At 37.0% G+C, this 15,362-nt stretch overlaps 1 protein-coding gene across 1 annotated transcript in view; it reads right to left on the bottom strand.

Moving 5' to 3' along the window:
• The window catches only part of LOC129274285 (E3 ubiquitin-protein ligase HECW2-like), a 48,401-nt gene extending 33,301 nt beyond the window's left edge, over positions 1-15,100 (bottom strand). The window contains exons 1-2 of the mRNA XM_064108274.1: positions 15,091-15,100; positions 13,997-14,217 (exon numbers count right to left, since the gene is read on the bottom strand). Of these exons, the coding sequence (XP_063964344.1) occupies positions 13,997-14,217; positions 15,091-15,100 (231 nt within the window). The remainder of the gene's footprint in view (positions 1-13,996; positions 14,218-15,090) is intronic.
• Between the last annotated feature and the right edge of the window lie 262 nt (positions 15,101-15,362).

Genomic DNA, 15,362 nt, shown 5'->3' with positions numbered 1-15,362 from the left:
GTACATGATGCCACAAATCAAAAATGTTAAATTCTAATGACTTTCTTGATTTCTGATGGATTTCCCTCAAACCTTCACCAATATTTCACAATTTTTTTTTTTGCTGATATTTTTACAACAAACTTCTCATCAGGGTGAATTTCCCCTTTAAAAAGTAACAGATGACATACATAAAAGGATGAGAAGTCTTGAGGCACCGCAGACACCCTTTCAAGACAATTTAACATGTTTGATCAACTGATGTGCTGCGCTTTAGGTTGGGGAGAATCCTTTCCTGTATCCTATACATGTATCTATAATTTAGTTTAAACAAACTTTGAAATGATTTGTAAAGAAACATGTGTTTAGTATGCACCACCGCATTTTCCTTTGTAAGTCAGCATTGCATTGCGGTTGAATAATAATTACATCACACTGCATTCAGAATTTATAATCTTATCAAAAGACGGTTTCATGAATATTCATCAGGTGGTTGCGGTTTAATTTTCCCTCGGATTTATCATCCATGTTAATATCTGTATCTTCACTGGTGCCTACGAACATTATAACGATTCAAAAGTAGGACTATATGCATGTGGCAAATGCACTTTCTCGTTTCATGCTTTTTCAAATCATTAAATTTCTCCTGTCAGTTTGCAATAAGCCCGTATGGCCAAGTCCACCAAGAAGTCTAGCTCAGCAACAAGATATCAAAGCGAAAGACTGAACAGGCATAATCCTGTAAACATGCCAACTTTGACGTAAAATAAGAAGCTATCACATTTTAAATTTGTTCTTGGTCTTACAAATATCGTAATACTATTTTACTTTGCTTTGTGGAAAGCTGAAGTATATGTTTCAATTCTTGTGGATATTTTAAAGTTGGAGCAAAAAGCATGTGGGGTAGAGTACTTTGTTTTACTTTGTCTTTTCCAAGGTAACCTGGACTTATACTGTATACATCATCTATTCATCATCTCCTTGAATATTCTTTTGTAAATTGCCTAGACCTTTATATATTTATACAAAAGGTGAATAATTTGATAATAATAAATATATAGCATAGGCAATAAGCAAAGAAGGAACCATTGATATCACACACCACTCGCTACTTATTTTTTATACTAGTACTATTTTCAAGATGAGATTTAAAATAATTGCTCCAATAATGCACATGTACGACCAGTTTTATACACCTGATGATACTGACAAACTGTGAAATCTTGTTTTAATAATTACAAGGATGTAAATCTTGGGCGATGATAATACCCTAAAGAAGACTTCCTCTCATCTCTACTTGTCGTTGCGCCACGAAAGAAACACCGGGAGAGGAAAAGCTGTGTTTTCTTATCGGAAGTTCGAATTAGACCTCTGCCATCAAGCATTGGCAAGTTGTTGCTCTCCCGTTATTAAAACACGGTCAGAAGATATGGAGATAAATAGCAAGGGGGCTTTGCTTCATGCCAAGTTTTTGGTGTGACTAAGTTGAAATACTTTGCCTGAGAAATTTTGCAGAATATGGCTATTTTTAGGAGACTTCAGACGGACTAGAGCAATACATGTCATTCCTAATGATGTCGACTTGATTTCTTTTCTTTCCTCTTCGTGAGAATGTGAGAAATTTGGAGTCGAAGACTAATATGATTAATGAAAAACAGAACTTGATCAACTGAAGCTCATGGATCACCACTATGTCTCATTTTGAGACAACTTTGAGAAGATAAACTAAATATGCTATTCAGGAAAAAGAGGTTTATCCCAATAGTTGATAAATGAATACCACAGAGAGCATAATTACATCAAGCAGTCAGAATTGATAACTCTTAAAACTTTACAAATGATATAAGAAAGGCGGTCAAACATCCATTAATAGATAGCACTCTGAAAACTATTTTTCTCATAAGACACATCATTTGGAATTAATATTTAGAGATAAAAGAGTGATGTATACTTTCTGATGTTAATCTTTACTATTATGCCGTCACATGGTACCCATTAGTTCAGGCACAACATATTTGAAAATCAGAGACATTAAAATGCTTCTGAAGATTTTGAGATGTAGCATCCCACAAACAGACCCATGTCTCATCAATTATTATCCACAATTTACATCAATACACAAAAAGAGAATACTTTCCAAGGATTATACATATCATCAGTGATTTCACGAACCAGCTCAAACCTCAGCTGGTCTCCAAAACATGATTTCGAAATAATCGCGTTCAAAGTTTGGAGGTTTTTAGAAACCAGATCACATATTTATACCAATTTAAAGCATACATTCTATTCTTTAATAATATAAAAATAAAATTGTATGCAATTCGTATTAATTCTTTCAATATTTGAAATGAAGCGCATGTATGCATTTCAGAAGCTGCTAATTTTTACCAAAAACAGGGGGTTTGAGCCAATTCGTAAAATCATGCCAACCGTGTGCACTTTTTTATAGCGGCACAAACCACAGTTTGAGCCAGTTCATAAAATCATTTTTGATCGATTAAAAAATATAAAACTCAATTAAGAAAATAAACAACTTGCATAAGAGATGTACAAATGCAACAATGAGCACAATAGATTTTTAGCTTTAACACAACTATTGAAAGACACTAGAACTCTTTATTTCAAACCACAACCGATCATTCTTGGGGAAGCAATAAAAAAGTACAGAGGGAACGACAGAAGACATCTCATCATCTAAAAGTCAATCATGACAGATCGTCATCATCTACAAGTCAATCATGACAGATCGTCTCTATACAAAAGATGTCCATCAACAGGAGCTGCAATCCTGAGGGTTTTTCGCTGAAAACAGCCTAATAATTGAGGAATGCCTGACAGAAACCTGTCATCGTTGTTCTTCCTCTCCCTGAATGGGGATGTCATAGTCCCACTCATTCAAAGTCATCAATTTGCGTCCTGAGCCATTTTCCGGCATGGATGGGACTGAGGGAGGATATCCACAGGCCCCCGAAGGACAGTATCGCATCAAGGAGGAAATCGAAAACATCCACTAGCACCTGCAGGTCGTTAGAGTGCATTAGGAGAGGGCAGTGCGTGGTGTTGCCTTAACACCAAGAGATATTGAAGTCGGAACAGGGAAGATAGAACACTGGCTGGTGTTAGCGACAGGTTTCGAAGCCCTGAAGAATGTAGTAACCACAACAATGCCAGTGCTAATGTATCTATAGATAGAGTGTCAGATTTTCAATGCCAAACAATATCAAATTCTGCAATTTCATTTAGTTTGGCAATTAGGTGTTTGGTGTCGTGGTAACACAATATGGTTTTCAGTTGTTATTGTATCTGAAATCCCTCAAGCAAATTTTCAGTATTTTTAAAAAGCTCTATTATTTCAAAAGCATGCAAACTCTTACAACATTTCTAATGACTAAAAATAACTTATTATGATCCAAGGCATATATCTTAGGTAGATATAGACTCATTATTGACATGTGCTTATGCATTCCCACTGAGAAAATAACGAGGGTTCTTTATTTTTACATTCTGAGAAAAAAAACAATATATTCTGCAAGTTTTAAATTATTACTTGATATATGATCATATACATGTATAACAAAAAAAAACCTCTAATTTTCTCTATGCAGATTGATACTATTCACCCTCACATTTTTGCATGCAATATTAAGCCCATCTCCAATCATTCAAATTTCCAGCTATTTTTGTTACAATAAATTGAAGCTCAATATCAATCTCTATGCCCTGTATTTTGAACTCCAATTTAACTTAAACTAACTCTGAACATTCCGGTTTTTGTTAGCTCTCTGTAACTATAAAACTCCATGACTAGATGATCAATTTGCCATAATAATAATAATAGGCATTTATATAGCGCCATCTATCTAGAAATATTCTATTCCGAGGCGCATTGTTTATTATCATTATTACCCCGGCTTTAGCTCGAGCTGCCTTTCAGTGCTCAGTGCATTCAAGGAATTAATCCTGCCGGGTACCCATTCACCTCACCTGGGTAGAGTGCAGCACAATGTGGATAAATTTCTTGCTGAAGGAAATAACGCCATGGCTGGGATTCGAACCCACGATCCTCTGTTTCAAAGTCAGAAGACTTATCCACTGGGCCAAAACGCTCCACATTACATTACGCCATCACATTAGGTACTCAAACCAGCACAAACCTTCTTGACATGAATAATTTTCTTCACATTGACTGCCTCCTCTGTTGACCAGTTCAAGAAAGCCATTAAATCTATCTATTTTGCTGAGAGGACAAAGGATAGCATGGACTATTATGCTGATCATTCCGATGTGCTGAATGATTGTTTTAGAGGCCCAAACATGGAGTAGAGTGTGCGCGGCACTTTGTAACCGAAAGAAAAAGGCGCTATATCAAATGACTATTGGATTGGATAGGAATATCCCAGTTAATTCACAAGAAGGATACAGTGCAAACAATTGTTTGACACTTGTAGCTTCCTATAATTTTAGATCAGACTAAGCCAATGGTTTGACTTAAACTTGAGTTGAGAATGAGGGCCTACATGTATGTGGGCTGATCAACTGGAATATCAAGAGTTTAATAAGTCGGGCTGGTGGAGACCAATCTAAAGATGATTGCAGACCAACTCAAGGTATAGCCACCTTCATAAAAATAACAAGATTACACAATCAAAATGGCCTTCAGACAAAGTTATGATAGAAGAATGAGATATGCAAGAGATAGAGAGAGAGAGGGAGAGATAGGAGACGAAGATACAGCAAGAGAGAGAGAAAGAGACAGACAGGCAGACAGACATACAGTCAGTGACAGCCAGATAGAGAGAGAGAGGGGGGGGGGGAGCAAGCACAACTTTACCAAAGTTAAACATAGGTACTACAACTCCATCATCTGTTTAATTACCGAATTGTACGAGCTGATCATTTAGCTTATACTGTTTTGAACAATTTCTGACATGATCACCATTTATAATTATCGAATTATCTACCTTTATTGATTGTGCAATGGACATATGCAGGAGTGAAGTATGAGCATTGCTGGATTCCGGAACTTTTCAATATATGCAGAGATGGGGGTGTACAAATAAGGTGGGCAATTATTTGAAAATGATCAAACGATAGATGCGGGGAAATTGCAATTCATTATTGGGTATTAGACAATTGTTTTAAAAATAAATGACTACTCCTACTATCATTCTTTAATAGCTTTTTGTAACGCAGATCTATTGAAATAATATAGGGGAGACAGGAATCAGGAGAGGGATAATTAGGAAAGTCTAAATTTGGGAACGATTGAAAGACGACTTTCCAGGCAAGATGATGTAATGTTGTTGACAGAGCGTTGATCAATTGGGGGTAATGTTATTGTGATGAGGGGCGCAGATAGGGGGCACAGAGGAAGGAAAGGTGGGAGAATGGGGGATTAATTGAAGTTGCAGGGGGAGTCTGGATGCGCTGTTGAAAAAGAAGACAGGAAGAATCGGAACAAAGACCCCTAGCTAGGAGAGGAGTGATGTATTAGTCAAACGGTGTATTTATACTTAAAGACAAGGTTTGTTTGTGATATTAAAGTGAAAATGGAAATTTGGCATGAAAATGATTAGAAATAATCTCATATGGTCCAAGTTCCATAAAAAAAATGAATTTGAGAATTTATCTAATAATCCACTCTTGTTTTCTGATGAATTTTCAAGTACAAATAATTAAAACAACCACATATTAACTGTTACTTGTGTATATGCAATGCTACAGGTCTTCACATCCACAGCTCCCTATATAGATGTACACAGGGCTTCATATTACTGTACATGTTTTATCAATGAAAAGCACCTTTATACTTCCTTAGAGTGCCTTTTATTCAGTCACTGCACAAAACTCCCAACGTTACTTCTTTTATTTCAGCAAACTTTTAATTAAACATAAAATATGTTTGAAAAATCCACAACTACACGCCATCATTTCCCCGATCTTTCCTATTCTCTTTCTTATAACAAGTAATTTTGTGTAGTGCATCCTTCTATCTTTGGAAAACAACACACTTATAAATCCAATTTAAAGTGTATGTTTGAAACCATCTAAAAATAATGTATGATCAGGTTTCTTTTCTTCCTTTTTTCCTTTTTTTTTAGTAATTATCATTGATATATAATATTGTCATTGTGTTATAATTTGTATTTCCCCCTTTTATGTTCAATGTTTATATCTGGTATTCAGTATTTATTACATCATGTATTTTACAATATCATATATATTCAGTTTCCAGATTTTTGTAAAGCGCTAATAAGGCTTTCCCTTTCTAGTTGCCTCCTCATTCATTTATAAATTATGTAAACTCTTTTTTTTATTCAACTGTAACCCTTATTTGCAATTTTCCTATGTAATTTATGTTAATTTTGTATGTGCCTTGTTTTGTTTTTATGACGAATGGAATAAATGCTATCAAATCAAATCAAAGCAAATGGTTGTATCTATTTTTTTCCATTACTACTTCAAAATCTTTCATCCATTCTATTTGTTGCCCCCCCCCCTTCTTCTCGAAGGAATTTTAGTGAGATGCAATATGCAAATCTTCTTTGATGCATGAGTTCTCTGTCTATCTAAGGATGCAATTATGCTCATTTTATGGGAGACACAAGCTATTCCACTCTACATATTGACATTACGTAGTTTGCAAAGCCGACAACGATGAAGGGAAGGAGTTGAGTGATTGCACTTTGAAGTCCACAGGAGTACTGAAATAATGATGAAAATAAAATCAAACATTTTATCTTATTCAACATGCTTCTACACATAAGGTTTTAATTACAAACACATCAAAACCACCATCTTGGATGGGACCAGACTCAAGCCTTCCCACAACTTCATCAATATTCTGCGGCTTTTCCTTGCATTTTAAGTAATCGCATTTCATGGTAAGTCCCTTTCTTATTCTTTCTGATTGACACTAAGTGACTCCTTAAGACTGCAGAGTTCCTTCAGAACTAGAAGAGAGAATCTAATGATTAGAGCTGTCGTGAGCATAAATAAACCAAAGAATGAACAAAAAATAAAAAATGAAGTTTGACCATATAAATCTGAAAAATTATATAATTCTTTTACTTAAACAAAAAACATTTCTTTTAAAGACATACATAATGAGGAACCCTTCCAAAGGGAAGCCTCTTTAGTATTTAGAGCTGTTTGGATTAAAACAAAGCAAATTAAAATGACCTACAATAATAATAATAATAATAAACAGTTCTTGTATAGCGCATATCACGATTATGAATAATGTCTCTATGCGCTTCCAAAGGACTTGGATATTATTACCCCAGCTGTAGCTTGGCAGCCGTAATTACTAAGATTACAGCGCACACGCATTTCAAGGAATAGATTCCTGCCAGGTACCCATTCACCTCACCTGGGTTGAGTGCAGCACAATGTGGATAAATTTCTTGCCGAAGGAAATTACGCCATGGCTGGGATTCGAACCCACAACCCTTTTTGTTTCAAAGTCCGGAGACTAATCCACTGGGCCACAACGCTCCACAATATGAAGCCCATATTAAGCCCTATACAAGCATTTCTAGCATGAGTGACGGCTTCATCCTGAAAAATGAAAACTTATAAAGTTGAATGATATTTTGGGTTTTTATCATTCAAGAATAATACAAATATAATTTTTGCCTCGCACAAGCATGTCATGTTATAATGTTTATGCTGTCTTCCAACAACATATTTTGCAAGTCACCAATCATGTATTTTTTCCTTTTTTGAGGGGGTGATATCCTTAAAATATAACCAGGGGCTCAAGCAAATGAAAATTTTAGGAATTTTGTGGAGGGAGCAGGAATATTTCAAACTTTATGGGTGGTGTTTGATTGTATTCATATAGAAAGGGGATAAAACGTGATGGTGTTATTAAATACAAAATGCATGGGAGTTGAAGCAGGAACGAGCTGTCATTCTGAAGATTGGTTCGTTCTATTTGAGGGAAAAGCGTTGGCATGACATACCGAGCAGGACACAGGGAAATGAGCAATCATACGCAAACAAGATTAAACACCGATTATCGGCAGCTATGCCAAGGGAACGTTCTATACAATTAGGAAACCGGTATCCCCCCGAAAGAAATGCAATCGAAATGCAATCTGTATCTATGATGGAATTTTCATGAAAAATCTGTTTGTGTCTAGTGTAAATACATTTCAATCGTAAAAACTTACAATCTGGGGACCGTTTCATCAACATTTTTGTCTGACAAGTTGTCAGATTTGACATCTTTCCTTGATTCTGATTGGCTGAGAGGCACTGTTACTATAGTAACTGTCGGATAAAATGGGACTTGTCGGATAAAACGTCCGACAAGTCCTTTCATGAAACGCTCCCCTGATGAAGTTAGCAAGTGCAAACTCGACTGAAATGTGCATAATACCAACTCTGTAAGTTTCTCTTGCATCAGAAATAATATCTAGATCATATCTAATTTGATAATACCTGTTTTTATCAAGGGTATTTTATGTTATTATTATTTCAACAATTGGGTACAAAGTGATAGAATATATCAACAACATTTTCTACATTTTAACATAAACCTATTTTTGTGTATGATCACAGATTGGGGAATTTCTTATAATTTCAACAATTAAAAATCCTTAATCCTCACAAATCTTAACGTATTATTAACCTGATCAGCCTTCAATAAACAAACAAGAACACTCAGTGGCACATAACAGTGGAAGCATTTAATAAGAACATTTGGCAGCAGTTATCAATTGACCATTACAAGTGTCTGAAATCCTCAAATCACATGGAATGGAAGCAAATCTGTTTTATTTACACTGACCAGGGGGCCGTTTCATAAAGCTGTTCGTATAAAGTTAAGAGCGACTTTAAGAACGACTGGTGATCTTTCTTACATGCTAGACCATCGTCAATTAATATACCATTTACTACACGAAGGGATCACCAGTCGTTCTTACAGTCGCTCTTAACTTACGAACAGCTTTATGAAACACCCATCAGGTAGCTAATGAATGGCTACCCAGAATCAAGTTACCAAATTAATATACAAATGAAAAAAAAAAAAAATTCTTGATAAACTGAACTAAAACAAAGCGAGTAGTTACATGAAACACAAAAAATTGTGACACACAGGCACCATGGTTTATTTCTAACATATCACCCCATAAAACGGATCTTTCTTCGCTTTCTCACCGATAACCATCTTAATGTAATGGAGGTGGGAGATGGGGTAAATTAATTTCCTTAGTTCGTTAAGAAGGTGGAAGTGAAGGTGTTAGCAGTTTAAGGTGTATATCACTCACTTCAACTTAGGACAGCTGTATGCTTTTCACACTGCACATATTTTCCTTAACCCGGGGTTAAGCTAAGTCCACTTCGGTTTCACACTACGTTTTTAGCAAAGTGGGCTAGCACGGTAAATAGTACGATATTATCTGGCCCTGCAAAAAAGCAGGGTTAGCCAGCTTATTGCGGTGCTAAGAGATGCAGTGTGAAACAGAACTGGGCTATTAAAGGAAAAGTGGGGTTAAGCAGTAGCCAATCACAGAAGTCAAAATTGCACGTAAATCACGCTCTGTGTGGCAAATCATCAATATTCATGAGCTGTGTGATAGTCTGGGGTTCAGGCGTTAACCTTGGCTAAGCAAATAGTATGGGTTAAGAAAGGAAGTGTGAAACCAAAAAAGATAGTATGGGGTTAAGGATAGTATGGTTAAGGATAGTATGGGGTTTAAGGAAATGCAGTGTGAAAAGTATAATAGTGAAAGGAATAAGCTCTCTTATTCGATTCATCCTGAGGTATATTTTCATTTCATCCTCTTTCTGTTTGTAATTATACCCATTTGTATCACCAAATTTGCCACACCAATAAGTTCCTGTTACATTGTAATTTTCAAGGATTTGAAATCAATCCAGAGTGGATATTTGTAGAAACCAGCCAAAAGTTAGATTTGTTTTGAATCCATACGATTTATCTTCAAACCTCAAAGGATTTATATTCAAATCTCTTAGCTTTACATTAAAATAAAAATGGTTTAAATCGAAATCTGGTGCTGCTCGAGATTCATTCTAAATCTTTGAAAACTAGAGTATTATTGAACTGATCCAAACAAAAAATGCAAGGTTACCTAGCTCTTTTCTTATGATATGGTTAACAAAAATCATGTGAATTAAACATGAGGTCCCCAAATAAAAAAAATCAATACTCCCTCCTCACCTAATTCCCATCTTCCTCCTCCATCTACTTTCCTTCCAGACCTTCTTAATACAAATCTATCATTAAGTATATTATAGATGTATGGGTGTGCGACAAGTACCAATAAGAATTTTGGATCAGTATGTCTAAATATCATGAACTGAAAGTCCGGAACCCTGTAAGCACCTCATCGTTAATCTTCACATTCGTCAAAAATAAATAATGGTGAATGTTGTTCAACCGTTGTGAAAGATGCAGGGTGCTTTTGAATTCTGCTACAAAGGCCTCAGAGAGGGTTATCCACATTTTCCATTGTCTATAGGTAATGAATAAATGCTTGCTGGATTCCTGAGTGAAAAGACGCTGATTTTACTTTTAAAGATAAATGAAAGTAGTTGCAGTAAACACTGATTTCAAGAGAAAGTCAGCAAAACCAGGCTCAATTGTCAGTATATCATTGAGGATCTAGATCTGGTACAGTTACATAAACTGAACTTTGTGAAATCTTGAAATCTACGCTGAAAAATGTTCACACTGAAGATCACCAACACAGATAAGCACACATGGGACAGTGTATTATTATTGCTTTGAATGTCTGCCTGACGCTTGACCCAAATCCCGTGCTTATTTGCTAATTTCTCAGCAATTACACAATTTCTTCCAGAATCCTTTGGCACATGTTTTTTATTTATACAAACAGACATTTTGGTGGTCATTTCATTGGAATTGGATCCTGTACGAACTCATTTGAAATCATCACCACAACTGGCATTTATCTTTTAAGAATTAGGTGCCTAATAATAAGCCCCCATAACAAAATAAAGTTTCACCCTTCTCTCTATGTAATATGAACAAATAAACCAAATTGTTGGAAAGTGAAAAAACAAATTCTTTCAAATAAGCATTCTTTGATACAAGGAATAAATACTCCCCTACAAAAGACCTCTAACATTGGTCTCAGGGAAAATTGAGAAAATTCAATTTGCTCTTCCTATTCGAAAACTCTTAAGAAACTCATTTCAAACCATAGAAAACGATCTCTGCCATGTTGATCCCAAGGAAAGTGAAAAAAAAATGAATTAAAACTCACTCAATATTTTAACCATCCTTCCATAAATTAAATGATGTTAACTGCATGATTAACACCATGCCAATGCCCCTAATGATGATATTCCTTCCCTCATCGAATGGTTTTGTAATTGGCCTGATAGCCAATTAATCTAATGATGAGTGATCAACATACAATACAGATAGCCTTAAGCAGAAATAACCAGACATCAACTATCGATAGTCTGCAATTCATGCTGAGTGACTATTAATGTGCTGTACTCTCTCTCTAAAAATAAAAAATCTCTTAGATTTCTGTGTTAATTTAAGAGGATGAAATTTAAAAATGAACAATTTCAACGATACCATCAGATACTCACAAGTACATTCTGCAACATGAAATCTTCCTACATGTATTTACGATGATCACACCAATTACAGTAGACAAACAATAAGCTCTGTTTAATATTTCATCTGCCATAGATTGATCCAATAATGATACTAGCATCCATCGAGATAATATGGTAACAGCAGAGAGACTCTCCTTTGAAGGTGAATCGAGGTATGCTGACAACATTGTTGTTCCAGAATATCAATGACCCAAGTGAGACATCTCATTATTAATGTTATGTGTTTGAGTAGGTGGGAAGCCTTACAAAGTGTTTGGCGAATGCAAGTCCACTTGCTTGAATGGACCATTCAAGACAAGTCTTGGCAAAATAAGACGGGGAAACCAGGGGAGGAAGAACGGTTAAATGGATATCTGACACACCGTACCATGACACAATTTGCTCTACACGGTTTGTCATTTCCTTAATCGGACTTCCTCCCTCTCTCCCCCTCTCCCCAAAATGGTGCCAAATCGAGAAATGGGTTTGTGATAGGAGAAGGGAACGATTCGAGGATAGCGAACATCCATGTCCGCAGGAACCGGTGATTTCCCTGTTGAGGAATCACTTTCACTTAGTCCCTCATGATTTCTTTTGTGTGAGCAACACCCCGCTTCTCACTAAGGTCATAATCAACCTGATCAAATTGTTTTATCTAATCTAAGATGACATCTTGATTATATCATCATGTCCTTTTATAGTCACATGAGTAGAAAAAGAGAAGAGGGAGGAAGGAAGGGGGGGGGAGCTCACCAAAACCTGGGATATACTGCACAAATTAGTCAGCCAGGTATGGTAGTATAACCCATTTAGGACAACATGATCACATTTTGCAATTTCATTTGATAACTTTTTAGCGAGGGCTCTAAAAAAAATTGTAAGTACAAGAATAACCATGAATAGAGAATGGGATATGAGGGGAGAGATCTAAATCATACAAGATGTAACACAAACATTAAATCTTCTCATCAAGGCCTCATTATCCTGCTATGGATTGACTGTTGTCTGGGCGACGGATGACTTACAACGTCACGCTGCCATGATGAAGAAAAGCAGGTCGGAACCAAGCGAGGGCAGCATAGTGAAACATACATCCACCCTGATGCATTTCATGAATTTGTAAATTGCGTTCACGCAAGGGACAACTCGTGGATGGAAAAGCGCCCCGGAGGTACGTTGTCGGGAGCAATGAAATTGGATTTCGGACGGTGGGAGTTACACAATGGTTTGGAAATGATAGCCGAGCCCTGTACTGGACGGCTCGATAAGTAGCAATATACACTTGAGCAACGGTTTTGATATCAGAATCTATCCATCTTTTAAGGATACTTAAGATGTCGCACGTTGTCAGCCAATGCATTTTGTTGAGGCGATTTTTCCAGAAAACGTTGCGTAATATGTCATGTGAGAGATACCAGTCAGTTGTCATGGTAACCTTCTTTCACCTGACCATTCATAATAGTGGCAAAGCCTACTAACAGAATATGAGGATGCCAAATATAGTTTGACTTGATGTTATATTGTGCATCCTAATGAACAACTTTTTCTTCCAGTGCCCTGTCATATCAAACCCCTTTCTTATCTAGAGCCTCTTACTAGGTTAGCAACAAAAATATTGGCAAGGACAAGAGGAGGTTCAGGGTCAAACTAACTCTGATGGAAAAGGTACAATGCTGTTGGCTACGCAAAATCTTAAGCAGTTTGTAGATGTGAAAGTGGTACAAGCTCAAAAGATTGTCAGGATTCCTTAGAAGGGCATGGATGTACTGCTAGGAATTCCCTGGTTGGGGTAAGAAGATGAAGAGGAAGGAGAGAGAGGAGGCAAAGACTGGATCCTCTAAAAGTCAAGAGACTCTCCACTGCAGGGATCTCATGTGACCTTATCAACAACTCATAGCGGCACTGGTGAAAGTCACCAAACCAATGTGCATATAAGTAGGGAGCGAGAGACAGACATATATACAGCAATACTGGGAGAAAGAGACGCTTGCAGAGAAATGAAGAGATAAAATGAGAAACAAACAGAAAGATAGAGAGGAAAAGGTAGAAAAGGAAGAGAGAGAGTGATAGAGAGATAGATAGACACACAGAGAGATATATAGAAAGATACAGAGAGATATAGAAAGATAAATCGAGTGAAGAAGAAAGGTAGATAGATAAGGAGACAGATAATGAGAGAGGGGAAATAGAGAGAGAGAGAGAGAGAGAGAGAGAGATAGCAAGAAAAGAGAGTGAGAAAGACAAGCAAGATATTACAGGGTAATATTTCAAGACAAACAAATGCAGAATTTCTATTACAAGTTTACTATCAACCAATCAAATTGAATGATTTCAGTAGCTTTAAACTACTATTTCAAATGTATTATTATCACCAGTTTTATGAAACAGGACCATTTTTTTAAAAACTTACCTGGCCCTGCCAGGCCGGCATGACGGTATTCTCTGCTATTGTTGTGCGTTGCTGCTGGTGTTGTTGGGTGTTGCTGTGATGGCTGTTGTTGTGGTGGTGGTGGTTGTTGGTACGTTGCTGTTGTTGCTGGTCTTTGGCCGGTCTTCTAGTCTGGATGCTGAATTTGATGTAAGGATGGGGGTTGAAGATGATTCCCTTCTTCAAGCCTTCTGCTTTCACTCCTGTGGAGATCATAAAGAAAGAACAAAAAAGAGAATCAGAGTGAGAGACAGAGACACACAAGATTTCACAAGGATTTGCGTAAAGGGTTTAAAAGCTATGATGGGTTTGAATGAGTAAACCCCCTTTTCCTGCAACATGCAAAAATGGTCTGAATTAATAGAATATGAAGGCTGAATGGGTATTGTATGTTTTAGCTTCTCTGAAGGCTTGGTCCCACTGCACTTACAGATGCAGAGAGGATGTAAAACGGAAAAGAATCTTGCCATCCATTGGAAAACGTTATGTATCCGTTGTGTACTCTTTGCATACGCTCTATATCCATCGAGCAATCCGTCCACCATGATTTCATTGTTCGCCCATTTTGTCCATTGTCTGGAGCGGATGAAAACGGATAGAGCCACCCCAACATTTTGCTTGTCCGCTGTGTCCGTTACGAATAGGTTTTGTGTCCGTCGGCCAGTGGAACCAGGACTTAAATGGCAGCAAGTTGGAACTTGAGCTAGATTTCTGTCACGACCCATTGATTGATTGGAGAGCCAATTTGGGCCTGTGCTAGCAGATGAGTTGAAATTCCAGAGTATATTTATCATTGTGACTATAATATAATTATCATCATCATCAATATAATTGTTGTTGTCGTCATCATCGTCATCATCATCACCAATACCACCATTATACCATCATATTTCATAGCTATCATCATCAATACCACCATCGTCAGTAGCAGTATATCATGGGTCCATAAGTCTGTATACCCGGATGCCAATTTCTACAAGCTTTACAGAAATTCCTTGTATTCTGAACACACTCATAAACAAAGAGTGCAAATGCGATGTAAACAAATCCCAAGAGCATTCACTGTTTTGGGCTACTTGTCGGCATCTCTTACTCGGAGACAACGACCTGGAGCCGTATCAAACACGATATCCCCAAACTTGACTAAACCACCCAGATCTAACCGTGGTAATGGATGTATCGGTGAAAATCCCTGTTGAATACACACATATTTGACGTGGTAAGCACACACATTGCCGGCGGCTCAAAGAAGCACGCTCTTGGCATTTTTTACTTTCTGCGCATGCTCTCGGAGAGCTCTGCAAATATGGACACTTCTCCACATTTATCCCTCTGCTAATGTGCTGCA

The sequence above is a fragment of the Lytechinus pictus genome, chromosome 13 (assembly GCF_037042905.1).
Source record: "Lytechinus pictus isolate F3 Inbred chromosome 13, Lp3.0, whole genome shotgun sequence".
Classification (NCBI taxonomy): domain Eukaryota; kingdom Metazoa; phylum Echinodermata; class Echinoidea; order Temnopleuroida; family Toxopneustidae; genus Lytechinus; species Lytechinus pictus.
Note: the sequence above shows the minus strand (reverse complement) of the source record. Positions and strands in the feature narration are given on the sequence as shown.